Source organism: Mirounga angustirostris, unplaced genomic scaffold (assembly GCF_029215605.1).
Source record: "Mirounga angustirostris isolate CCGP_5_RB_7025 unplaced genomic scaffold, mMirAng1.0.hap1 SCAF_1, whole genome shotgun sequence".
NCBI lineage: Eukaryota > Metazoa > Chordata > Mammalia > Carnivora > Phocidae > Mirounga > Mirounga angustirostris.
Window position 1 is genome coordinate 68,955,815 of NW_026991709.1, and position 25,139 is coordinate 68,980,953.

At 45.8% G+C, this 25,139-nt stretch overlaps 1 protein-coding gene across 3 annotated transcripts in view; it reads right to left on the bottom strand.

Annotated features, from left to right (window-relative positions):
* Positions 1-25,139, bottom strand: part of HEG1 (heart development protein with EGF like domains 1) — an 85,802-nt gene that overhangs the window by 47,216 nt on the left and 13,447 nt on the right. For all 3 annotated transcript variants that reach the window (XM_045903021.3, XM_045903020.3, XM_064572818.1), the window contains exons 2-5: positions 12,066-12,353; positions 10,141-10,422; positions 3,734-4,087; positions 2,171-2,518 (exon numbers count right to left, since the gene is read on the bottom strand). In XM_045903021.3, the coding sequence (XP_045758977.1) occupies positions 2,171-2,518; positions 3,734-4,087; positions 10,141-10,422; positions 12,066-12,353 (1,272 nt within the window). The remainder of the gene's footprint in view (positions 1-2,170; positions 2,519-3,733; positions 4,088-10,140; positions 10,423-12,065; positions 12,354-25,139) is intronic.

Consider the following 25,139-nt stretch of genomic DNA (forward strand, 5'->3'; position numbering starts at 1 on the left):
CACACAGGAAAGGCAACAGCATCTAAGCTCCCAGTTTGAGAAGGAGAAAACGCTGAGCCCCACATTGTGAGGGTAGAAAATGAATCCTTTTGTCTAGGAGACAGATCATGCACTTTCCATGCACACACATGAAAAAGCACAAATATTCTCCACCCATACATGTGGTACTCTTTCATGATAAGCATATGTTTTTCCACATCACATCAGTAGTAATAAATGCTAATTTTCCTCATCAGTTAGGATGTTCATATGGGGGAAATGGAGCTGCTATTATCAGTGGTGGAGAGGTAAGGATTTAAGCCCATTATAAGCTTAAATGGTAAATTACTGCATTTTTGCTTTAGTCAGCACACACTTTACATTGACAAGGTGGCCGAGAATTGTTGACAAAATTACCCAAAAACATTATTAAAAAGGACCATCAAAGAAAAAGTGTTCTCAAATTTATAAAATTGGTCTTCATCAAAATTAAAAAACCTCTATGCTTCAAAAGATGATATTGTCAGAAAAGTGAAAAGAAAACCCACAGAATGGGAGAAAATGTCTGCAAATGGAATATCTGATAGGGAACTAGGGTCCAGACACTACAGGAAGAAACTCCTAACCGATTTTAAAATGGTCAAAAGATCTGAATAGACTTCTCCCAAAGTGAAAAGATACCCAACATCATTAGCTGGAAGATGGAAATCAAAACCACGTGGGATGCCACTTTACATCCATGAGGATGGCCATCATCAAAACAGATGATCCACAGTGAGTGCTGGGGGAGCCCCGAGGAACTGGAACGGAAAACAGTTTGATGATTCCTCAATGGTTAAAAACAGAGCTACCGGGGTGCCTGGGTGGCTCAGTCGTTAAGCGTCTGCCTTCGGCTCAGGTCATGATCCTAGGGTCCTGGGATCGAGCCCTGCATCGGGCTCCCTGCTCTGCGGGAAGCCTGCTTCTCCCTCTCCCACTCCCCCTGCTTGTGTTCCCTCTCTCGCTGTGTCTTTCTCTGTCAAATAAATAAATAAAATATTTATTATTATTTATTTATTTTTAAAAGATTTTATTTATTTGAGAGAGCGAGAGAGAGAATGAGAGAGAGAGCATGAGGGGGGGAGGGTCAGAGGGAGAAGCAGACTCCCCGCCGAGCAGGGAGCCCGATGTGGGACTCGATCCCGGGACTCCAGGATCATGACCTGAGCCGAAGGCAGTCGCTTAACCAACTGAGCCACCCAGGCGCCCATAAATAAACTTTTTTTTAAAAAACAAACAAACAGAGCTACCCTATAACCCGGCATTTCCAAGAGAATGTAAAACACATGTCCACACGAAAACTCATACTGGAACGTTCACAGTAGTACTGCTCATAATAGACAAAAGGTGGGAAAGCCCCACATGTGCAATAACTGATAAAAGGATGAACTCAATGTGACATATGCCACAATGGAGTATCAGCCATATAAAGGAATGAAGCACTGACAGAGACTACAACAGGGATGAACCCTGAAAACGGTATGCAGAGCGAAAAATACAGAAGGCCACAGGTCGTGGGATTTCGTTCACAAACTATCTAGAATAGGCAAATCCGCAGAGACAGAAAGTAAGTTAGTGGTTGTCAGAGGCTGGGAGGAGGAGAGCATTGGGGAGCGAGTGCTGATGAGCACTGGGTTTCTTTCTGGGGTGGTGGAAGCGTTCTGGAATCAGCGGCGCTGGCTGCACAATTCTGTAAGTATACTAAAAGCCACTGAATTGTACATTTTGAATGGGCAAATTGCATAGAATGTGAATTAAATCTCCATAAAGCTGCTTAAACAAGGGGGAGGGAGAGTTGCTCTTGAGGAATGTCTAGACCTGGGGTGAGCAACCACCCCTGAGAAGGTGATACTTCCACCTTCCAGAAGCTGTGTGATTGAGGCAGGTATGCGGGGCGTGGGGTGGGCTGCAGGGGATGGACGGACATGGACAGAGAAGTCTCCGAGCTGCATGTGGGAGGGGGGCCGGTGGCAAGAGCAGCTCCGGGGAGAGGTCCCAGAAAAAAAGTGGGGCTATACACTGGAAGAATGGCCTGGGAATGACGAAAGCAGAGGGGCCCCCAGTGGCTCCGTTACCGTGCCACAGAAAAGCCCAAGCCTCGCAGGCCCCTCCACCCTCCGAGGGGAGGCGGTCCTGTGAAGGGGAGACTCACTCAAGCGTTCACCACGTGGTGCCGAGGAATCCAGGCTCTCGGAGGAGGATGAGGACAAGGACTCGGTGGCCGGCTCAGCGGAGCTCCTATCGCCCAGCGCTCCGTCACTTCCTCTAGACTGGGGGGCAGAGGCTGAGAAGTGGGTCAAAACTGAAGCGTGCACAACTTCAGGATAGGAAGTAGAGCTTCCTGTCACATCTGCAAACGCCTTGCTCTTGGTCAAGAAGGAGCGCGCCGTGCTGTCTCCACTCCTGCCCGACGGGACGGACCCGGACACAGCCTCGGTCCGAGACACGGGGCTTCCATGCTCTGCCTCCAAGCTGCTGGCAAGCTCGTCTCCTCCCAAGGCTGGAGGGGGTCAGGGAAACAAAGGTCATGACCCGAATGTGAAAGATTCCCCAACAACCGAGATGTGAGTCCCTTCGTGAGAACTTTGTACAGTATTTATTACATGTGTAACCTGACAGGTACTTTCGTAGTTTGAATAATTATTTCGAATCTCTTCAGGGTCAATAGGATAGCAATACTAAAAAGCAGCGGTGGTGAAGGAGGGAGCTTTTATTTATTTATTTATTTATTTATTTATTTATTTATTTATTTTAAGTTCAATTTTTAAAAAAAATTTTTATTGTTATATTAATCACCATACATTACATCATTAGTTTTTTTTAAAATTTTTTATTCTTATGTTAATCCCCATACATTACATCATTAGTTTTAGATGAAGTGTTCCATGATTCATTGTTTGTGCATAACACTCAGTGCTCCATGCAGAATGTGCCCTCCTCAATACCCACCACCAGGCTAACCCATCCTCCCCTCTAGAACCCTCAGTTTGTTTTTCAGAGTCCATCGTCTCTCATGGTTCGTCTCCCAAGGAGGGAGCTTTTAAAGAGAATGAGTAGCTTACATGCTTGGGTGTTTTATTCTCTTTCCCCCAGAGTGGTCAAAGGACGGAGTGTGTTACGTCCAACAAATATGCTGTGCCTACATACAGTGCTTGCTCAGAAGCATTCTTCTCAAGCAATTCCATTATTAATAAAGGTAATTCAAATTTTCAAGTATAGCAAACCAAAAATAAACTGGAGGGCGTATACTGAAATGATGACTTTGGGGGAATATATTTCTATCTGCATGTTTTATTTGGGAGAATGATCTGTACGCAAACGAACCCCGGGCCGTCTGAAAGAGCAGGCCAGCTCTCACTCAGCACAATCCCGCAGGTGCTAAGAGGCCACCCACAGCACCGGCTCCGAGGCCAAGCGCTCAACTCTGCTGGGAACAGGAGACAGGACTGCGCCCTCACTTCTTCAACCCTCCGAGCCTTAGTTTCCTCGCCCATAAAAAAGCAGGAGGCGTGATGCCTTCTGACGAACTTCACAGTGTTCTCATAAGGATGAAAATCAAAACGTGGGATACCAGATAAAGGAGATGGTGCTAGCTAAGAACACATCTTTTCCTTTCTTTTTTTTTGAGATGGAAAATGGTCCTGAAGCCATCTTTCAAGACAATCCAACAGTTTTTAAATGTCCATAATAGATCAAGTAAAGATGAAATACTTACTTGGGGAATCATTTTGCCAGAATCCCACGGAGACCCTGGAAGATGCGAGGCCAAATCCATTTTCTGTGGACGGCTCAATGAATCCCCCATCCCCCGGATTCCTGATTACTTCACTGTTTCTTTGCAACCCTGCCTCAAAGTGTGAAGAATGGGCTGATACTGAAGTCCGGGCAATCTCGGAGTCCTTGAGGAAACTCTCTGTCTCATTTAGAGGCCACAGACTGATGGTTAAGGACTGGAGCAACCCTGGGACACCACTGGGGAGCGTGGTGGCAACATGCATACTCTCTGTCCGACTCGCCAAGGCGCTTGGGAGAACAGTGGAGTTGTTTAGCACCTCTGTGCTTCCAGAAGCTAAAATGGAAGAAAACATGCTTTAAGGCTACTCAAGGGTTTAAGAAAATCAGGGATGTATCTAGATACAAATAATGCTTATTACATTTTGTTGCATAAATCTAGATGATGTGGACCTAAATACAGATAAACACATCCGACATTCTCTCTCCCCGGGCTCATTCTCATAGAGCTAAGCAGAGAAGCGGTGAGGTCCTGCACCCAGCACAATGGAAAGCTTTGGCTCTAGCTGAAAGGAAGATGGAAGAAAGCCTCTAGACATTCTTTGCCTTGGTTTTTATAGAGGAAGGAAAAAACTTCTACTCTGGAATTCCAGCTTAGAGATTATACAGGGATAGGCCATTGTGATAAGGTACACGCTCTTGTTTTGTTTTATTTTAGCAATGTAACCCTTTTGTTCAAATGCTATTATAGATTAAAACCCATATATATAAATGAATAAAAGTAAGGCGGTTCCAGGAGCCCAGCCCCCAGGTCACCCCTGGGGAGGCCAGGGCTCTGCAGACCACAGTGAGAATAATACTAGCCTAGAGCAATCATTCCGGGCCTTGTCCCCATCAAGGGTTCTATATTCTTTATTATTCCCACCTCATGGCCACGTAAACCTGATGTTTTGAAAGACTATTAACCGGACCGCATTTAAGAAGTAACAGAGCTTCTAGTCAGCGCAATGTTACCCCACTGATTTATTTAATTCCATCCAAAAGCAAACAGGCTCCGTTATTATAGTCAGCCTCATTAGGCTTTGGAGACCGGCTCTCAAGCTTACGTACGACCCCAGTGGACCCCTGGGAGATCAAGGACTCCAGGTAGGGAACACTTTTTCTGATGAAAAGGATGGCAGACACTGGATTAATTGTCAAGAACCTCAAAAATTGAATTATAGGCCATTTTGGTAAAAATATGCAGTCTGTTCCACAGAAGTAAGGTGGCTTGCTGATGGCTCTCTTCCACGAAGAACTTTCCAAAGGACACCCTGAGAACTGGCCTCCGGAAGGGCACACTGACGTCCTCATTCCAAACAGGAATAAACCGCAGGAAAGTGTGGTGAGTGGGAAGAAACATGGCCGGCAAGATCCAAGGGCAAGAAAAAACATTTTTCTTTTTAAGCCAAAAATAATAAAAAGTACTCTACACCTTTATAATGAAAGGTTTCAAGCTGTTATTTATGACCTAGAAAGGGAAGAATTAAGTTCTCATTATAAATGGTCCCTTAAAGGGGCACCTGGGTGGCTTAGTCGGTTGAGGGCCCGACTCTCGGTTTTGGTTCGGGACCTGATCTCAGGGTCACAAGACTGAGCCCCGCATCAGGCTCCATGCTCAGTGAAGAGTTTGCTTGAGATTCTTTCCCCCTTCCTTCTCCCTCTCCCTCTGCTCCTCCCCCTGCTTGCACTCTCTCTCTAAAATGGATAAATAAAATCTTAAAAAAAATAGGTCCCTTGAGGTGCCTGGGTGGCTCAGTCGTTAAGCGTCTGCCTTCGGCTCAGGTCATGATCCCAGGGTCCTGGGATCGAGCCCCACATCGGGCTCCCTGCTCAGTGGGAAGCCTGCTTCTCCCTCTCCCACTCCCCCCTGCTTGTGTTCCTGCTCTCACTATCTGTCTCTCTGTCAAATAAATAAATAAAATCTTTAAAAAAAAAACAAAAGGTCTCTTGAAGACCAGTCCTATGTGCAGTTGTGACCAAAAGCGCAAATAAATATCAAATATAATTAGAGAGAGAGTGAGCACAGGAAACACAAAGGTTCCTCCTACTCTTGTACAAACCATGGAACCAGCTATACCTAGAATACCCTGCAGTTCTGCTCACTGGGCTTTAGGAAAGCAAAATGAAGATGCAAGCAATCCACACAACTAGTAATTGAAACAAAAAAAATAGACTGGACTCCAAAATAGAGTCCTAGCCTATTTAAACACACCCTTACTTAAAAACCAAACAAATAAAAATCCAGTAGTATAAAAAAAGGAATGCAGAATATAGATGTGCCCCAAGTCCTCACTAACCACCTAGCTTCTCAGGCCTGATGTCACTAGAATCATCATCTAAATCTGCCAACTTAACAACCGCATCAGTTGCTGGGTGCTCTTTCAAAGCATTTTTATTCCTAGCCAACTGCATTACTTCATCGATTCACGTACAGTGGCAGTTATTCAGGCAGACTCAGCCCGAATACCTGTATAGCAAATCAATGGCCACAGAAATACAATTACAGAAGTCACAAACACTGAAAACCACAAAAGGACAACAGCTATGTTGTCCCTGACCAAGGCTCTGTGGAACACTGCTTCATCATCTCACAGTCATTATTAAAAGCTGCCATTTACCGACCAAGTACGATGTGCCAGTATCTTACATACAACCTTATATGTTGTGCTAAGTAAGTACTTGATATACATAATCTCACTGAATCCTCACAGTAAAGCTATGAAGTAGTGAATACTTCTATCCAAGTCGTACCTCTTAACAAAAGGAGAGAATGGTTGGTCAAACTCATCTGCAGTCACCACTTACACTATTCTCCCTGCTGAATATCTAGGGGGAAATTTACCATGTTTCTAATCAACAGGCCAGCAATACTGGTTGTTTAATAACTGCCATCCCTTGCTCATTTCTACCCTTGAAGTCCCCATTCAAAAATGGGAAGACCATCCATTTGGGAGCAGAAACAAGCCAAGTTCCCTAATCTTTGTAACAGGAGGTAGGAAGAATGCCCACCCATCTGGTAAAAGTATATGGGTCACTCTCCAATCTCAACACAAAATGCTGGAACCTCAGGCATGCAGCAAATGCTCAACCTTGGCTTGAATGCTGTCCAGAACCTGCCAAAAATCTACTTGAAACAGCTGATAGTTGAGAAAGAATATGCTAAATCTACAATCTCCCCAGTTATTTATCCTCTCTTCCTTTACAAAGTGAAATCACCACAAAGCAATTTACCTGGACCACATTGGCTCCGCTATCCGTAGAAATACTTTCATGAGTTGAGATCCATTATTACACCCTGAGCTCCTACTGAGAGTCTATATAAAATATCGCCTTTTAAAGAACATTAGCACAATATCCTCAAAAGAGCATTTGGCGGCATTTTCTACTACGATTCTCAACATTCCTTACGTAAACAGTCATCTTAGAATTCAAGGCCCACAACACACTCATGCCTATGGATGAAATCGTATGCTTACTTTATCTGACAATGGTCTCACGCCCCACCCAGTTTCCCTTTGTGCCCTGGTTTCCAGGAAGCTCAGGACTAAATTTAGTGCTCAACTGAAGCCATTCTCACACAATTCAACATATACATATCTCTTTCTGCCTTCAAAAGAGAACTTTTTCCCTGTTAGTTGCTTTATTTTTCCCCCAATGATCAAATAGGACATGGTCCTAACAGAACACATGGAAAGGACAGAAAGACATAAAGCAGCAAGAAAAATCATTTCAAATGGCTTCTGATCTCTTTTTTAAAAATCTGATTTAGCAGGCTGGCCCTATACCTGCTTTAAGGCATACGTTCCTGGCATATAATTTATTTTGGGGAGCAGGGAAAGCCTGGCTAGCCAGGCCTCAGATGAGGTTGTGCTGCATGCCTGTTTCTTTGTAGTACAGTGAGGAGGGACAGGAGCACAGAATACCAAGGCTGGATGTGTTTAGAGTAACAGAGGCTGGAGCTAGAAAGGATCTTTAGGATCATCTGGTCTAATCCTTTCATGTTTTTCCTAGGGAGCCCCATCCTTCCCGGGCCAGGCTCCCGGGGGGCCATGCAAAAGCTCACTTTGAGAGGAGAACAGCTCATCTGACTGGTCTAAGTGGCAGCACTTGCGCTGGGTCACATTTACTGGTGGATGGAGTAGCCAAGTGTCAATAGGCGCCCCCCCACACCCCCCTCTTTGCTTCCCTTCTATGGAGTGCGAGCTGGGCAAGGCGCCTCCAGGTCTGCCTGGGGCAAGGGCTGCCGGCTCTCAGTGCTCGCTGTCAGGCTCAGGCAGAGATAGTAAGGTCTCGGGATCTAGATTTGAAGGGTGGGTAGGGGGCGCCTGGGTGGCTCAGTCCGTTAAGCGACTGCCTTCGGCTCAGGTCATGATCCTGGAGTCCCGGGATCGAGTCCCGCATCGGGCTCCCTGCTCAGCAGGGAGTCTGCTTCTCCCTCTCCCGCTCCCCCCTCTTGTGCTCTCTCTCTCTCAAATAAATAAATAAAATCTTAAAAAAAAAAAAAAAAGGGCAGGTAGGAGGTATACCAGAGCTCTGGTTATAGCAGGTGAGCAGTTACTAGCCCAGCTTTAAAAGTAAAAGCAGAACTGTGTTTCCCATGTGACTTCAGGTCTCTGCAGGGAGGGGGCAGGCTGGCAGGCTAGACCCAGATGGGTCATTTAACATTCCCTCATTTAGCAGCACCTTGAGCCCTAGCATCTAGTTTTTGGAAGCGCCTAACTCCTGGCTAGCCAGGCCTCACATGAGGGAGGTGGGCCTCGACCTAGCACAGAATACCCAGGTCAGTAAAAAGGAAGAGAAATGCTCAGTGAAAGATTCAAGGAGTAGGAAAGATATGGCAGAACTCTTCAAAAACTAAAAGTATAAGTATAAGGTTCTAAAAGGACAAATGCTCAAGGAACTTGAGGGCCAACTAATTTTTTTAATGTTGAAAAATCTACGTGACAACAGAGCCAAGTCCAGTAAAGTTAGAAACATAGGCTGATTTTCAAAATACAAACCACAGTAGTGGGTTGAGTTTAAATTATAAATATTAAATGACCTTGACCAGAATCAAAGTGTAGCTTCCTAGAAAATGCTTCCTTTCTACCATTTAGTAAAGTTGGTTGTAAATCACTGAACCACAGAACTTTGAAGCTAGAAATAGGCTCATAGCTTTTATCCAATCTAACCAATGTTTAAGAATAATCTTAAAAGGAATCTCCAAAAACATGAATCATAAATTATATACATACCTAGTCAGCAGAAACTGTATACAGAGTACATAAAGGAGGAATTGGCTGCTTTAAATAGGCATTCCAAAAAGGACATCCAGGTTCATACTTTGGTGACATAAACCCAAACCTCTGGTCATTCAAAGTATCCCTAAATCCCCTGACCTATGAAAATTTGGAAATGACAATTTCGGAAGCAACCTAACCTCTATTTCCAGCCTTCTCTGTCCTGCTTCCTCAGGCATGTGGATGAAAACACACACAGCATGCACAGACTCTGAATAAAACCTCAGAGAAGAGAAAAGGTCGGCAGAATTTCCAGCATTCTCTTTGGCCTGCGGCTGGAGGAGCCTTGTGATATTGGGGCACATGCTAATCCCCATTACCTACCAACTGTACCTTGTTCTGGGATGGCAGGGAACCTGAGAGAAGTGATAGACACAGCCTGTGTCCTCGAGAGGATCACAGTCCCTCTGGGTAGGCAGGTGCTGGATACCCTAGGGTGATGGGGTGGATGGCACGGAGGCTTGGAGGGCTGAGAACGGGCTTGCTGGAACGGAATGCCTGTGTGGGGCCTTAGCTGATGACTAGATGCTGAAGAGGCAGAGAGGCGAGTCCCCCACCGCTGCAGCCTTGCAAACACTGGCACTGTGGGTTTGTTGTTTTTTTTAATGATACCTAGAAAAATGCCTATCTATGCTATCTTTGCCATCGCAAGAAACGATTTTGCAATGATGAAGAAACACAAATCTAACTCCTAATCAAATGACACAACACTCACCACTTCACTCACCCCAGAGCATGGCCTCTTGTGCAAGGAGACACACCAACAACACTTTGTGCACGTGGGGCGAGGGGGGACAAGCAGAGGATGGTGGACACAAAGGGCCTAGAGCAGCCACCAGACCAACTCTTATGTTCCTCTTTACGCAGTTAAAGAAAACACATTATAAAGATGGACTTCAGGATGAAAATACATTGTACAGATGGTACTTCTGCCCCCATATACTTCACATTTGTCCTTAATGTCTTTTCCCCTCAGCCCCCGTGACAGGGATGTTACTAGCAAGCTGTGCGCATCTCCTACTTCTATTCTGGATGACTTCCGCGAGGGAGGCTGGATAGGAGCACTCACCCGAGGCGGGCTCTGAGGGAGGGGAGTAAGACGGTGTCCTGGAGAAAGGCAGCCAGGAGAACGCCGGTCTTGAGATGTTTCTCTTCCCTTCTCCCACCTCCAGAGCAGGAAGAGGGGACTGGCCTAAAACCCAAGTGGCAGCCACTTGGCTGTGCACGGTCACTTCTTCTGGGAGCCCCTTTCCTCTCGCCAGGGAACCCCGGGATGTTGCGCTCTCCGTGTGCGAAGGGGCAGTTCTTCCTTCAGACCCTGAGCTGGATGGCAAGTGAGGAGTTCCCAAAGCTGAAAGCAGACGGCAACAATTACAATTCCACCAGCAGACTTCCAAATGTCTGAGTAATGGGTAGTGGGCTCACCTCTGACCTCTCTGAGGAGAAATGAGGAGCAATTATTCATTCTGTGAAAAATTCACTCCTGAATGAGAGACCGCAAACCAAGACAAAGCCTGTGTTCAGATCTCCCCAACAAAGATAGCATTTATAGTGGTCAAGTTATTATAAAAGGGGCATAATGAAGCTAAGTATCAGACGATATGGAACCAAAGATCCGATTCCAATCACCATGACTTGTCACTCACATTCCACAAAGCTGGTCTCAGAACTGACCTGAAGTCAACATAAACAAAATTCCAATATCTGCATGACCAACACACCCAGGCGGCATCCTGTGCGGTTCTAAGCTCTCTGTCCATCACTCATGAATGGAACATAAAATACTGTCACTTGTACTCTTTATAGAATTGAGTCCCTCAGCCCGACCTCCTGGAACTAGCTCATGAGACCAGGGGATCATCTTTGATGGCTTCATTCTCTACTTTTAGGCTGTTACCAAGTCGTATCCATTTTCCTTTGTGAAGAGTCTTTACCAATCCCTTCCTCTCTGCCCCTGAGGCCACCAGGTCATGGGTCTTAGCACCTGGCATCTGCCTGGGTGGTCCCCCTGACTCTGCCCCATCTCCCACCCCAGACGTCTTCTACCTGCCTGCCAGCTGAATCTTCCCCAAATTCGCTTTGATCATGTCACCGTCTTGTTCAAAAACCTTCGGTGACTCTTCCTACCACACCAAATCTAAACTGCCTGGTTTTCAAAGTCCTCAATGTCTGCCCCTAACCCCATCCACACAACTCTCCTCCACGTGTGACCGATGCCCTCCCCATGGGATGCTGCTGGCCTTCCCACCCCACAAAGAGACCAAGCTTCTCTTCTTTCCTCACATGGTCTGTGCATCCCGCTCCTCAGCTACTCTTCCCACCTTGCTCAGATGCACAGAGAGGCTCAAATCCCAACTCTAAAACTTATTAGCTGTTTGACCTAGACACCTCAGATTAATTAACTTCCCTACCTCCAGTTTCCAAATTCCTAAAATGAGGATAATGTGACCTCATTGGCTTGCTGTGAGAATTGAGGGAACAGACGTGTCGGTATGCAGTAGGTACCTAATTGGTGCCAATTTTCTTTGTCTTCCCTTCCTCAGTCAAATCTTACCCATCTAGCCCCAGCCCCTTCTTGAAACCTTTTTGCACAAAGTGCCAAGCCACTGAGCTCTGTAGACTGACGGAGAAACCACTGGACCGACGTGCACACAGACGCAGCTGTACGGCCCGCTGGACCAGACCCGGTACCTCTGAGACTGTGGTGTGTGGGACGGTCACCGGTGTTGCTGGGATTCAGTCTGGCCACGGAGTGTCAATTCCATGGGGCTGCTCAGGCCTCCAGGCAAATCTGCACCCTCACCTGGTCTACACGGCTAACTCAGTTAATCACAGCATGCCACAGAGGGAGTCGAAGCCACAGGTCTGACCCACAGCCCAGGACCCTTGGATGGGCACCGGGGCTCAGGCTGGGGGAAGAGAGAGATGCAGAAACTTCGTTTTCCAGGAGGGGACATACATGCATGAAACGGGCCATCACTGGCACAAACTCACCTGTGGTGACGCTCTGGGAAGTCAGAGCTGTTGCTGTCTCAGCCCCGACGGGGGAAATGGTGAAATTTGTCTTCCCGGAAGAGTCGTTTCTTCCTCCAGCATCTGCTGCTTCAGTTTGTGGAGTGAAGTTTTCTGGAGCATCTGAAGAAGTGTGGTTCTTTCTGGGGGTCTGAGTCCTCACACCCTCCTTGGAGACCACTGTGGAAAAGTCCATTTGGTTCTGATCAAAGGTGACGTTTTCTGTGTGGGATTCAGTGTTACTTTCTGGCCAACTGTTCGTTTCAGCAGCTGAAACACAAGAAAATGGATCAGTGAGAACTTGCTGGCTTCTGAAAGAGAAGGAAACCTTCAGAAAAGCCAGGAGCGGATGTATCAGTAAAGAAGTGGATTCAGGTCGAATAATTTCATCTTCCTTTTTTTCTCCCACGGGAATTATTCTGACAATGCAGTGGGAGAAATTATGAAGCAAAAATACCAGGTAGGACTGCATTTTACAGGAAGTGGAATAAATGATGAAAACCACTAGAAGGAGACCAGTGTGGGGCTCAGGGGCAAGCATCTGAAGCTCAGGCGTCTGGGCAGGCTCAGGGAGGGGTGTGGGGGGTGCAGGTCAGGTGTGAGCGCAGGGAAGGAAGCACTTCCAAGCGTCAAGGTTGTGAACTGTGTTTTCTGTGTGGTAGGAGGGTAAAAGCCAGCAGCTCTCCACCCTGACACCTACTCTTGCCAGCAGCGGGTGGGGGCGGGGACATGCATAATTCTGGAACACCTATGAAGGATTTGGCCATATTATCAAAACCTTATAATATAAACAGGTTTGAGGCAGTGATTCTGTTTTCTTTGAATATTCATGCTAAGGAAATACTCAAGAATGTGGACAATTTAGCTGCACTGATATTCATGATGTCATTGTTTATAATAGCAAAAAAGGAAGGAAGGAACAAACAAAACTGAAAATCTATAGTAGGCGATCAATTAAACGAGTTGCAGTATATCTATATGAAAGGACACTCTGAGGTATTAAAATAATGTTGTAACATAAAATAAAGATATTCTACAGGTATTATCGAATTAAAACAACAGGTTTCAAAATAGAATTGACTATGATGTCATTTTGTTTTAAAAAAAAAAAAAAAAAGAAGGGCCATCATATATGTGTGTGTGTGCCAAACACTGATCGATGTAAGCTCTCGGCGTGCCCTCATTTGTTCAATCTTGCACAACGTTGAGGTAGGTGCTCTCATTCTCCCCACTTTGCACGGGAGGCAGAGGAGGTACAGGGGGTCATGCTCCCTGCCCAAGTCACCAGGCAGCCTGCTCCCTGCCCAGGTCCCTGAGCTCTCACGGCACCCAGAGGAAAGGACAAAGTGCATTGTAGCAAATCCTCTGGGTTTGGAGGGGTCATGTCCCATGCAGGGGTGCCAAGGAAAGGGTGCTTACTTGTATGGACTGTTGTTTGACATTTATAAATTAGGGATGGATGCAGGTTAGTCAGAAAATATCTTGAAGTGATCATTTTCTGCCATATTGCCCAAGATGGTGGCAAAGAGAACAGTGGTTAAAAATGTCAGGATCCTGTAAAAGTTGTGGGAAAACTGGGCACAGAGGTAATCATTGGTGGTGTCAAGTGCCATTTGTCAAGGCAGGGGGTTCAGAGTCAGAGCAGGTAGGTGGGACGCCTGAGTCCAACCCAAGAAGGCTGTCTTGCTACTCTGACAACGTGTGCACATGACCCAGAAACACCTTGGAAGCCAGAGCCCGCCACTGCCGGGATGCCAGCTCCTGAAGATCAAAAGAACCTTCTAAGAGCCTGGATATCTAAACTAATATGGAAGTGAATATGAAATACATGTGCTAATTGGAGGGCACGGAGTATAACGAGTTTCTAGAGAATGCAATGAGGACAAGGACCATTTAAAGTTATTGCTGATTACATGGTTCCTTTAAAAACCTATTTTTATTTTCCTCACCTGGGAATGATATTTTCCTTTCTGCCTAGGATCAGGGGCTGTGGGCACTGTTGAGAAACCTCTGTGGGAATGAATGAAGTCACCTCTATCTGTATGAGTCAGGCAAAGTTGGCCAACCATCTGACCAGTAGAGGCTATAGGCTGAACCAACGTTTTGGGCTCAAAATATCACACAGACACATACACACACACTTTCCCAAAAGGAACAAGTTATCTTCTAGATCAGCACTGTCTAAGAGATGTATAGAGTAAGACACAAATGCCAGCCACATATGTAACTTTATTTTAAAAAGTTACAGGTGAAATTAATTTTAATAAATATTTTACATACCCTGATATATTTAAAATAGCATTTCAATATGTAATTGATATAAAAATTATTGAGATACTTTGCCTTCTTTTTCTGGTATTACACCTGTAAAATCCAGAGTATTATTCTAGCTGTACTTCAAGAGCACAATAACCACCCGTGGCTAATGGCTACAATACTGGACAATGCAGTTCTAGATCAGTGGTTCTCGCATTTCCGCACTCTGGTCCCCTCCTACCAGAAGTGTGGCTCACTTATTGGGGTCTGGGGGGGATGATTTTAAAATCTTCCATAAGAGATTCTGACAAACTTTCCTAAGGGAACCCTTTTCTCCCCAAATCCCTTGAGAATTGCTGTTTTCATGCTTCCTATTCTGTTTCCTGTAACTGATAATTAACAGAAACTTCCTGAAGGGGGAGGGAAGTTGCCCAGGCATTTGGGCTCCTCTGGAGCCCAGCCCCAGACAGGCCAGGCCCACATTCAGCTGGCAATGGGATATGGAGGGGTGTTTCCAGGGGCAGCCGCCAAGTCTGTAAGTTCAACTTGAGACTCCCGGGTTATGGAGATCAGAGACCCACCCATACAGCTTGTTCCCTTTGTTCTTCCTATTTGAGCTGCAAGTCAAGCTGGCCTCCAGAGAGGTGCAAAGGTTTGAGGATGCTTTCTCTCTCCTCGGGCACAATGAGAGAAATTAGTCTCTTAAAAGAAGTCAGAATAAAAGTGATTGTGGGGAGGTAGAAAGGACTCAAAACCCATACCCTGAAGCTGGTAAAACACAAGCAGAGGAAGAAAATGAATTTCACTCTATTATAGGCTTAAGATGAGTGTGAGATTTGGCTGTTGTTGAGCCTCTCAGGCTCATATGGCTGTGTCTCTGAGGAAGCAGCAACATGCCCTTCTTCAAGGAACTGGAAACGTCCTTAGTCAGCTCAAGGAATTCCACTACAGCCCGCAGAAGGAACAGAAGGGCCACATAAAACAAGACGTGGTTAGAACTGAACCACGCGGTCTCCCTGGAGGGTTGGCTAAAGATGGAAGAAAGAAAAAAATGTGCACTATAAACAAAAGAGAAAGGCAGACAGTAGTCTTGCACTGTCCCAAACAACGCTGCCACTACAAACTAAATATGCTAAATAATGTATTTTTAAAAAAATATTTCTAAATGCATTGCTGAGTTGGCAAGTAAAGAATCAAATCTTCTAAGACCAAACATGAGCCAAGAGCTGGAATTCAGAGAAGTGAGCTAATTCCAGAACCAGCAGCTGCCCTGGGGCACCTGCTTAACTTTTGTGACCCTGAACTTCTGTTCTGATTACCATGAGGATATAGGAGATAGGAGACAAAACTCTTAAAGAGAGAGTCTGAGAGGAAACTTTTTTTTTTTAATTTCTTTGAATTTTTAAGACTATTTTATTTTTTTCTTTAAAGATTTATTTATTTGACAGGGAGGGAGAACACAAGCAGGGGGAGCAGCAGAGGGAGAAGAAGGCTTTCCACTTAGCAGAGAGCCCAACGTGGGGCTTGATCCCAGAACCCTGGGATCATGACCTGAAGCAAAGGTAAATGCCTAAGCAACTGAGCCACCCAGGCACCCCAAGGAAACTCTTGTATAAAGCTGGGACCAGGGCTATACCATATCTATAAGGCACATAGAAAAAAAAATATGCCCTGCCGAATGGGACAGCAGAGAAAAGTGGTCTTTTGATCTTGGTTTTAGGTAAAGGAAAGTAAATCTCACTCAAGAATTTGTAACCATAAAGGTAGCCCTCACGTGGGTGTACAGCATGAATTCACAATGCCTGTGTGGTCTAAACCTCAAGCCAAGGATATTTTAAAATTGGTCCTGAATTTTGTGAATATACTAAAACCACTAAATTATACTTTAAAAGGGTGAATTTTATGGTATGTAAATTATATCTCAAATACACATCACGTATGTGCACACACATACACACATATACCTCATTAATGGGAAGGAAAAGTGTTCTGATATACAGTGCTTCCTGCTTGGCAGAAATAAATGTGAATGCTCTCTAAATGAACATACCTTCAATCCAATTTTATCATTTATTGATACAATTCTAAGGAATAAGAGATCAATCACCATCAAAAGGCACAAAATATATAAGGAAAAAAAGGCATCAATGGGCAAAAGCCAGCAACCTAGATAAGCAAAGACTTCAAATACTGGAATTATCAGTAAAAGAATGTAAGTATATAAAAGTACATGAAAAGGAATAAGAAACTGAAAATGAGAGAGAGACTATGAATAATGGCCAAAAGATATGAAAGAACTCTAAATGGAAATTCTAGAAATGAATAAATTATAATAACTGAAATTAGGAAACTCAACAGATTAGATATGACTGAAAAAGAACTAATAATTACAAGACAGATCATGAGAGAATGCCCGGATGATATAAAAAGATAGAAAATATGAAAAAGAGATGAAGAGACAATGAAGATAGAGTGAGAAAGTCTAACATATATATAACTGGAGTTCCTGGTGGAGAAGAGAGAAATAGCAATATTCAAAGAGGTAATGGCTAAGAATTTTCCAGAATGGATAAAAATGAACCAAGTAAACTAAGGAAGCCCAACAAATCCTTAGGAGACTAAATAAAACAAAAATATAAACCCACATCATAGTCAAACTGCAGAAAACTACAAACAAAAGTATGTCTTAAAAACAACCAGAGGGGAGGGGCATCTGGGTGGCTCAGTCGGTTCAGTGTCCAACTCTCGATCTCAGCTCAGATCTTCATCTCAGGGTTGTGAGTTCAAGCCCCGTGTTGGGCTCCATGCTAGGTATGGAGCCTACTTAAAAAACAAAAACAAAAACACAAAACAGAGGGGGGAAAAAATGACAAATCATCTACAGAAGACAATAATTAGACTAACAGCTGATTTTTCAACAGCAACAATGGAAGCCAAAAGACAGTGGATAAATATTTTCTTTCTTTTCTTTTTTTTTTTTTTTAAAGATTTTATTTATTTATTTGAGAGAGAATGAGAGAGAGAGAACACCTGAGAGGGGATAGGGTCAGAGGACGAAGCAGACTCCCCGCCGAGCAGGAAGCCCGATGTGGGACTCGATCCAGGGACTCCAGGATCATGACCTGAGCCGAAGGCAGTTGCTTAACCAACTGAGCCACCCAGGCGCCCTGGATAAATATTTTCAATGTGCTGAGAGGAAAAACTAGAATTGTACACTCAGTGAAACTATCTTTGAAAAATATCTTCAGACTAGCTTTCAAAACAGAAACATTTTCAGTCAAATTTCAGTTTAACAACCACCTCCACTAAAGGAAATTATGGAGAATTTATTTCAAGCAGAAGAAAAACAATCCTAGATGAAAGCCAGAAGAGGCAAGAAGGTATAATGAGCAAAGGAAATGGTAAATATGTACATAAACCCAAAGCAACACTGAATGTATAAAATGATTTCTCATTTGTGGGATTAATAAAACAAGGTAGAGCAAATCCTGGAGAATAATAGCACATAAGTCAGGAGGGGATAATCAGAATCATGTTGTGTTGAAGAGTGACTTTAAATTGCATCAGAAACGCCTTTTCATGTTCCTCAAACTGACCCGAAAGAATAGAAAGAGGGTGTATCACTTCCAACTTCTAGAGCTTTCAATATGAGATTTCCATTGAGAGAAACCAATAAATAACGCCAAAAAACAAAACGACAACTCAGTAAATAGCAACATAAGCATGTTATTTAGAGGTATGGACATGATTACTAAAAGAAGCTGTTATAGGGGTTGAAAGTGGTTGATTCTGGGAAGCAGAAAATGATAATGGAAGGAGTGGTCAGAGTTTTTATAATAGCCTTATAAAACACATTTGATCTTTAAACTATGTATAAGTTTGATAAAAAATAAAAATTTACATTTAAAGACGTTGGATAACAAGCCAGGGTAAATGTCTGCAGTGCATGATAAAAGTTTGGCATTCTTAATACACAAAGAAGTTTTTCAAATTCCTAAGATGGACATCTCACAGACAAAGAACAAGAATATGTGATTCACAAAAGAAAATGTATAATTGGAGAGTAAATACATGACAGTATTGTTGGGAAGAAAGAAAATCCAAATCCAAACTAGAAAAGACTTTTTAAACTTTTTGCATATTTATTTTTGCCTATCGAATCGGCAAAGACTCAAAAAATGATAAGATGCTGCGTCATCGCAGGCATACAAGACAGGCACTCCCACACAGCCCTGGTAAGAATGTAACTGGCACATTCTCTCTGGTGAGACACTTAGCAATCCACTGCAAAAGCCTTAAAAATAGGCATATATTTCTACCCAGGAATTCCATTTCTGGAAATTAATCCCAAGGAAATTATTAAGGATGTGCGCAAAGTTTCAGGCACAGGGAAGTTTACCACAGCACTGTTTATAATAATGAAAATTGGAAACAACCTAAATTTTTGCAATAGGAAGTTGGTTAACTTAATTACGAGACAACAAAAATTTAAAGGGATGACCAAAATATATTACTGATACAGTTACAGATATGTACTATGCTCGCCCTGTACTGTTAAGTGAAAACATAAATTTAAAAATGGCTTATACCATATGATCTTATGTTATTAAAAATATATGTTTAAAAAATGCATCTCCCAGGAAAAAGAACCACCACCACCACCACAAAAAGGTTGGTATCTTGGTAAAAGGACTCCAGGTCTGTTATAACGGGCTTTCCTTGGTCCCTCAACCTGCTCCCAGAGGCAGGTAAAGCCTGTGGACTTTCAATATAAAGGTGGCTCCTGCAACTTGCTCAGAATCCAGCCATTTCTGAAACATCCGCACGTGAGTGGCCTGGACTACCCCGCTGAAGGACTAGCCACCCAGCACCACAGTTGCTGGCCCTGTTGACCTTAGAGACTTGTGGGCTTGGGATGCCACCTCTCCCCTCCTCCCCTCGGTTGCAGGTGCCACGGCCACCTGGATTGATGAGAAACGCCTACCTGTAGGGTCCCTCTTCACCTGGGGATCTCTCCCTTTCTTCCTGAAGGAACACAGGAGGCAACACGAAAAAGTTGCTCGCTTTCCCCATACCTTGTGAATCTGTGTTCTCTACGGGAGGGTCCTGTCGTCTAAAAGGAAACGAGCCTGCCTCCAGCTCCCTGCCGGGATCTAGAAATTCGGTGCTTCAAAAGAGAAGCTGTGGGTAAGGCGCAGACGTGGCTGAAGTCAGGCTGCCGGCGTTAGACTTCTGGTTCTACCGCGTACATGCTCGGCGACCTTAGGCAGGACACAGAATTCCTCTGGGCCTCGGCATCTTCATCTATAACGGGGGTACTGACAGCACCTGCCACCCTGGGCTGTGACACAGTACACACAGGGGAGAGCTTCCAAGAGGACCTGGTACGCCGTGCGCGCCGCATCCATGACAGCTGCTCGGGGGATCTCGGTCAAGTTTGAACAAATAGATTTGGAGATGACCTTGGCAGGTATGTCTCAGTCCCCCAATCCTTCTCTGGGCAGCTGAGGTGGCAGCAGAGGTCAAAACCCTCCAGTGAAAGGACAGAGGTGGGCTGAGTGGCTGTCGGGCCACTCTCCACAGCCTGGGGCCTCGCTCCGGCTTTGCTCTCTGATGCTCTCCTAGCAAGTGCAGGAAGAGGCTGGGGGCGCCCAGGGTGAGAGCCGGGCCCACCTCTGGCATGACAAGCCCCCGATGTCACTGGCCCAGGGTTCCAGAAGAACAGTATCCCACTGCCCCCTGTTTAGCTCTGGATGTCCCTCCACTTCTCTTATTGCCTATGAATTATTCTTCAGAAAGGGGTTTACCAACCACGCAGCCCGCCAGGGCCCCCCCGCCCCCAGCTCTGCCACACCGAGGTCTCTTTTGATTGTGGACGTACAAGTGCTTTATGTGATTCCACGTGGTAGCTTGGGGACAACAATGGGTCAAATGCTCAAATATTTATCGAGGCCCAAGGATGAATCCTTTCAGAAGCCCTGAGTTGTTGAGGGCTACTGTGGTTGAATTTTGTTTTCGGTGTGGCTCCCTATTCAGCACAGGTGTAAACCCCGAGTGGGAGAGAAATTCAGAGTAAAGTGGACAGGAGTCAGCAGGGACCTACCACACACAGGGGAAGCGATCCAGGAACCTGCTCTGACGCTTAGTGCAGAAGAGAAATGGCCCTGGAGAAATGGAAAGAAGGGATGGCTCAGGCTTCGGAGTCTGGGCCAGATGGGGAGTGAGGAGAAGAGACTGTGCCCTACCCGATGCTCAGGGGCAGCCTCTGAAGTGGGAGGGGACACCCTGAGGCTCAACAGAGGCTGGCACCTCTCACCTCACTCATCCCTCTCCCCAGATGGCCAGAGGCGATTGCTCCCAGCCCACTCACATGCCACAGCAACCAGACTTACACTGGAGTTGAGATACCCCGATTCCCTGGGTGTTTTTTGAGCTGGAGGCACCATCCTTCCCTCTGCACTCAGCCCCCTGGGTCAGGCCATCCCTTTCCCTTGTACCATGAATGGCTATTCAATTAACAAGAGACTTCCATTGCTTTGACTGTTTTTTTCCCCCAAGTTGTTGACAACTTCCCCTACTGTAGTGTCTTCCTGTTCCAAAACATCTGTTTGTGAACCAACATCAGGGATGCAGCACAGCCCAGGAGTCGGATTTCCTAATTAGCAGCTGCTACAGAGTCAACTCCTCACCACCCACCCCATGATTTGGGGGTTTTCAACTTGCATTGTTTCTGCGCTGTGGAGTGGGTGTGTACCGGGTGTATGTTGTGTCATCCAAAGAGGCGATTTCCTCCCAGAGGGCCCAGCCCGCTCCCGCACGGCACCATCCCCCGCTCCTGCGGGCCCTATGTCACAGAGTGAAAGCAGCCTCCCTTTATTTTCATCTCCCTCCATTTAGATTCAGATTTCACAAACATCTATTCAGTGCTTAACACATGCTAAGTAGTTTTACAGGCATTTATCTCATTTAATAAGAATGACAACTGGTCAAGTGGGTATCACGGCACCCGGGGACACTGAGGGGCAAAAAGGTTAAGTGGGTGTTCAAGGTCATGCGCTCAATGGCAGAGAGACACAATCTGAACCCAGGTTTCATTCCATCACATCCCAGCTTATTCTGTGACATGGGGCCGGTCAGTACAATGTCCCTTGGTCTTCAAACTCCTGCCGCAAGCCCATCGGCACTGCCCTGCTCCTCCCTAAGAGGAGTGACACAGTGTGCGTCACATGGGCTGTGGAATCTGCCGGACTTGGTTTGATTACAACTGCACTTACCAGCAGGAAGACTGAGCAAGAAGACCTCTACATCAGCTTCTCAGAGATGATTTTCATGGGTCATGAAAAGAATAATAAAGAAAGAGTGGAAGCAGAATGGAGAATGAGTTTGAGGGACAAGAAAAGCCTGCTTTCAAAATATGAAGTTAGGGGTGATGTTATCACTTCCAAGTGGAAATGTCTGACGGGCGGTTAAAAATTTGGGACTGTCAGAGGGAAGGATGAGAAGATGGGGTATGAAGGACAGAATTAAGGGGAACCTTGGATCAGAGGGAGAAGAAGAGTCTGTGAAGGAGACAGAGGACCAGGGAAGGCTAGGATGAGTTAGAAGTAGCAGCCAGGAAGGCGATGAATGCCGGGACACAGCAGAGAGGCTCGAGCAGGCCTGTAGAAAGGGTGAAAGGCCAGGGATTAGTCAACCAAAGCCCCCAGGACTTTCCTGAGAGTCGCCTGGCAGACCACATGTTTACAATCTGGGAAGCACTTTTTTTTACAGGATAATTTCAGGCGGGCTAAATTATCCTGTTAGATCCTGACATTCTGAGTGGCTGGCAAGATAGGAATTCCTGCCCCATTTTAGGAAGAAAAGGCTAAGACCCAGTACTGAGGTCACCTGCCCAGAGTAACCCAGAACTAAGTGGCAGGCTGGAGACAAGAGCCCTGCGCTTTCTTTCTGGGGTCTTTGCTAATTAACCACACCCAAACTAAACCAATGAGGACAGAGAAGAGAGAAGCTCAGCCAACTCTTCCCAAACTAATTTGTGGCATGCAGCCTGCTTCGCTAGCTAGAATCCGCAGTGCTTTGCATCATTCATTCTGGCCAAAGTTGGGAAATTGCCGGGGTTGACTTTGGTGCCCCCATCCCTCTCCGAAAGTGACCCCTGCCCTTAGGGATCATAGCAACCAACTAGTCTGACCTCAGATAACAGGAACAGGGCCCAATAGGGGCAGGAACAGTTCCAAGTCCATAATACAGCCAGTATTAATTTATAAATTAAAAAAAAATGTTTACTTTCAAACTCATGGGGATGGCTATTATCAAGGAAAAAAAAAGAAAAAGAAAAAGGGAAGTAAGTGTTGGTGAGAACTTAGAGAAATTGGAACCTTCGTGCATTGCTGCTGGGAATAGAAAACGGTTCAGCCACTGCAGAAAACGGTTTGGCCACTCCTTAAAAACTTACACATAGGATTACCATACAATCCAGCAATTCCACTGCTAGGGACCACACAAAAGAACTGAAAGCAAGGAACCAAACAGATGTTTTGGACACCCATGTTCACTGCAGCATTATTCACAAGAGCCAAAAGGTGGAAGCTACCCAAGTATCCACTGATGGAGGAATGGATAAGCAAAATGGGCTAATACATACAACAGGATGTTACTCGGCCTTAAAAAGGGGGGAAATTCTGACACCTGCTACATGAATGAACCTGGAAGACATCATGCTGGGTGAGATAAGCCAGTCACAAGAGAATATTATATGGTCCACTTATATGAGGTGCCTGCAAGAGGCAAAGTCACAGAGACAGAAGGCAGAATAGAGGTTTGCATAGGCTCGGGGGGAGGGAAGCACGGGGAGTCCTGACCTAATGAGCTCCTATTTGGGATAATGAAACAGAAAGTGGTGGTGGTGGTAGAAGTACAACACTGTGAATGTACCCAATGCCAAGAACGTGTACACTTCAAAACGGTGAAAAATGGCAACTTCTATGTTATGCATATTTTGCCACAATAAGAAAAAATGTATTTACTGAGCATCAACCACACACAGGATGCTGTGGAATCTGCCTCAAGGGGCCTATCGCTTCCAAGAGAGCTCAGTGATGCTGCCAATGGCCCTGGGTTGTGAGAAGTGGCCCAGCTGGGCAGAGAAGGTGCTCTGGGAGTTTGGAAGGTGCAGGGCTGGGGCCAGATCCCCATCCTCCTTTCCACGGCTGCACTCTCTCCATATCACTGCCTTCACCCCAGGAATCCAACAACTGAGGGGGATTTCCTGCCGGATGGCCAGCAGGTGGGAGATTTGGGGGCAGGCAGGAACCTTGGGGGCATGGAGGGAAGGCGGCTCGATCTCACCAGAGGGCAGCCGCCTACTCAGCTCAGCTGCCCTGGGCTATGTTTTGAAACACTGCTGCGGATGTAATGATTCTGGGTGGAGGACGTTTAGGAGCCAAATGAGTTTGTGTGAACAAAAGGCAGCCCTCGATTGGGGACTGTGCAGGGCTCTCGGGGAGTTTCATTTCCTTCCTTGCTCTTGCCCTGAAAGGAGCAACCCTAAGAAAAACTATACACATTAAGAAGTGTTTAGACCTGAGACCCAATGATCTATCTGATTTTTAAAAACAGATCCCCCTGGAACAGCCTCTAGTAATGAAAAGTATAAAACGTACAAGGCGCTTTATCCTCCCCTCCCTGTGAGAGTGGGCTTTTGTCTAGCTGAGCATCCTCCTTGGGGGAGCAAGGCAGGCTTGTGGGACTGAGCTGTGACCCAGAGTGGGGCTGGCCTGGAGCCCCTGAGTTTGGGGTCAGGCTTCCAGGAACAGAATCTCCTCTGAGGTAGCCTGGGGGTGCTAAGGAGGGAAGCAGGCCAACGCAGGCAGGAGAGGAAGATGAAGGACTCTGATGTGACCTTGTGTTCCTTGCTTTAAAAATAATTCTATAGGCTTAAAAAAAAAAAAAAGGCCTTGAGAAAAAGCCCTGGGGTCAGGTCAGAAGATTCCCATTCAATTAAATAAGTAAACAAAAAGGCTCTCTGTCTCTCTGCGGGGTGGGGGGGGGGGGGCGCTATCTTGTTCCTGGGCACAGCTATCTATCTGGTGCCTGTTTTCTCTGCCCCTCTCATCTTTTGAAAAAGAAACACCCAGCAGAGGGGCTGAAGAGGAGGCTCTTCGGCAGGGGCAGTTTTGAGAAGGGGGCCTGTGGTGCCTGGAGGCGAAGCTGGGGGGGTGGGCAGGGAAGCAGGCCTGTCTCCCTCCCGTGTTGTCACCCTAACATTCACTCACACCCAGAGAGGAAGCCCGGTGGCAGAGCTCCACCAAAGGAGGGCTGCCAGCTTGGCGAAACAATAAAAAGGCAAGGAAAAACATCCTGGTTCCGAGGAGGAAGAGGGAGGCGGGCAGGAGGCGGGCAGGAGGACAAAATGAGATGCGGCCCTGGGCCTTCACACACGCTGTGTGTGGCCACCTGACTTTTGCTAAATTCTGCCCTTAATTTGTTCCGCAGCCCTGTGTGATGGGGCCCGGGACTCTAAGGCAATCAGAGAACATCATTTGTTTGGAAAGTTTACAGTGTTAGAAGATGTACACAGTGGGATGATGCCACGGCACAAAGGGCCTGCTGAGCTGGGCAGGGAGAGAGAGCAGGACAGGGCTGTCACCGCCTGTCCCAGAGCGGGGTGCTCTCGCCCCTGGCCCCATGGGAGCCCGTGGGGGTGCATAAATAAAACCTATTTGAAGACATAAATTAAAAGTTTATTAATGGGCTTTTACAGCTAAGATTGGGAAACTTGACACTCAATTCAAATATAAC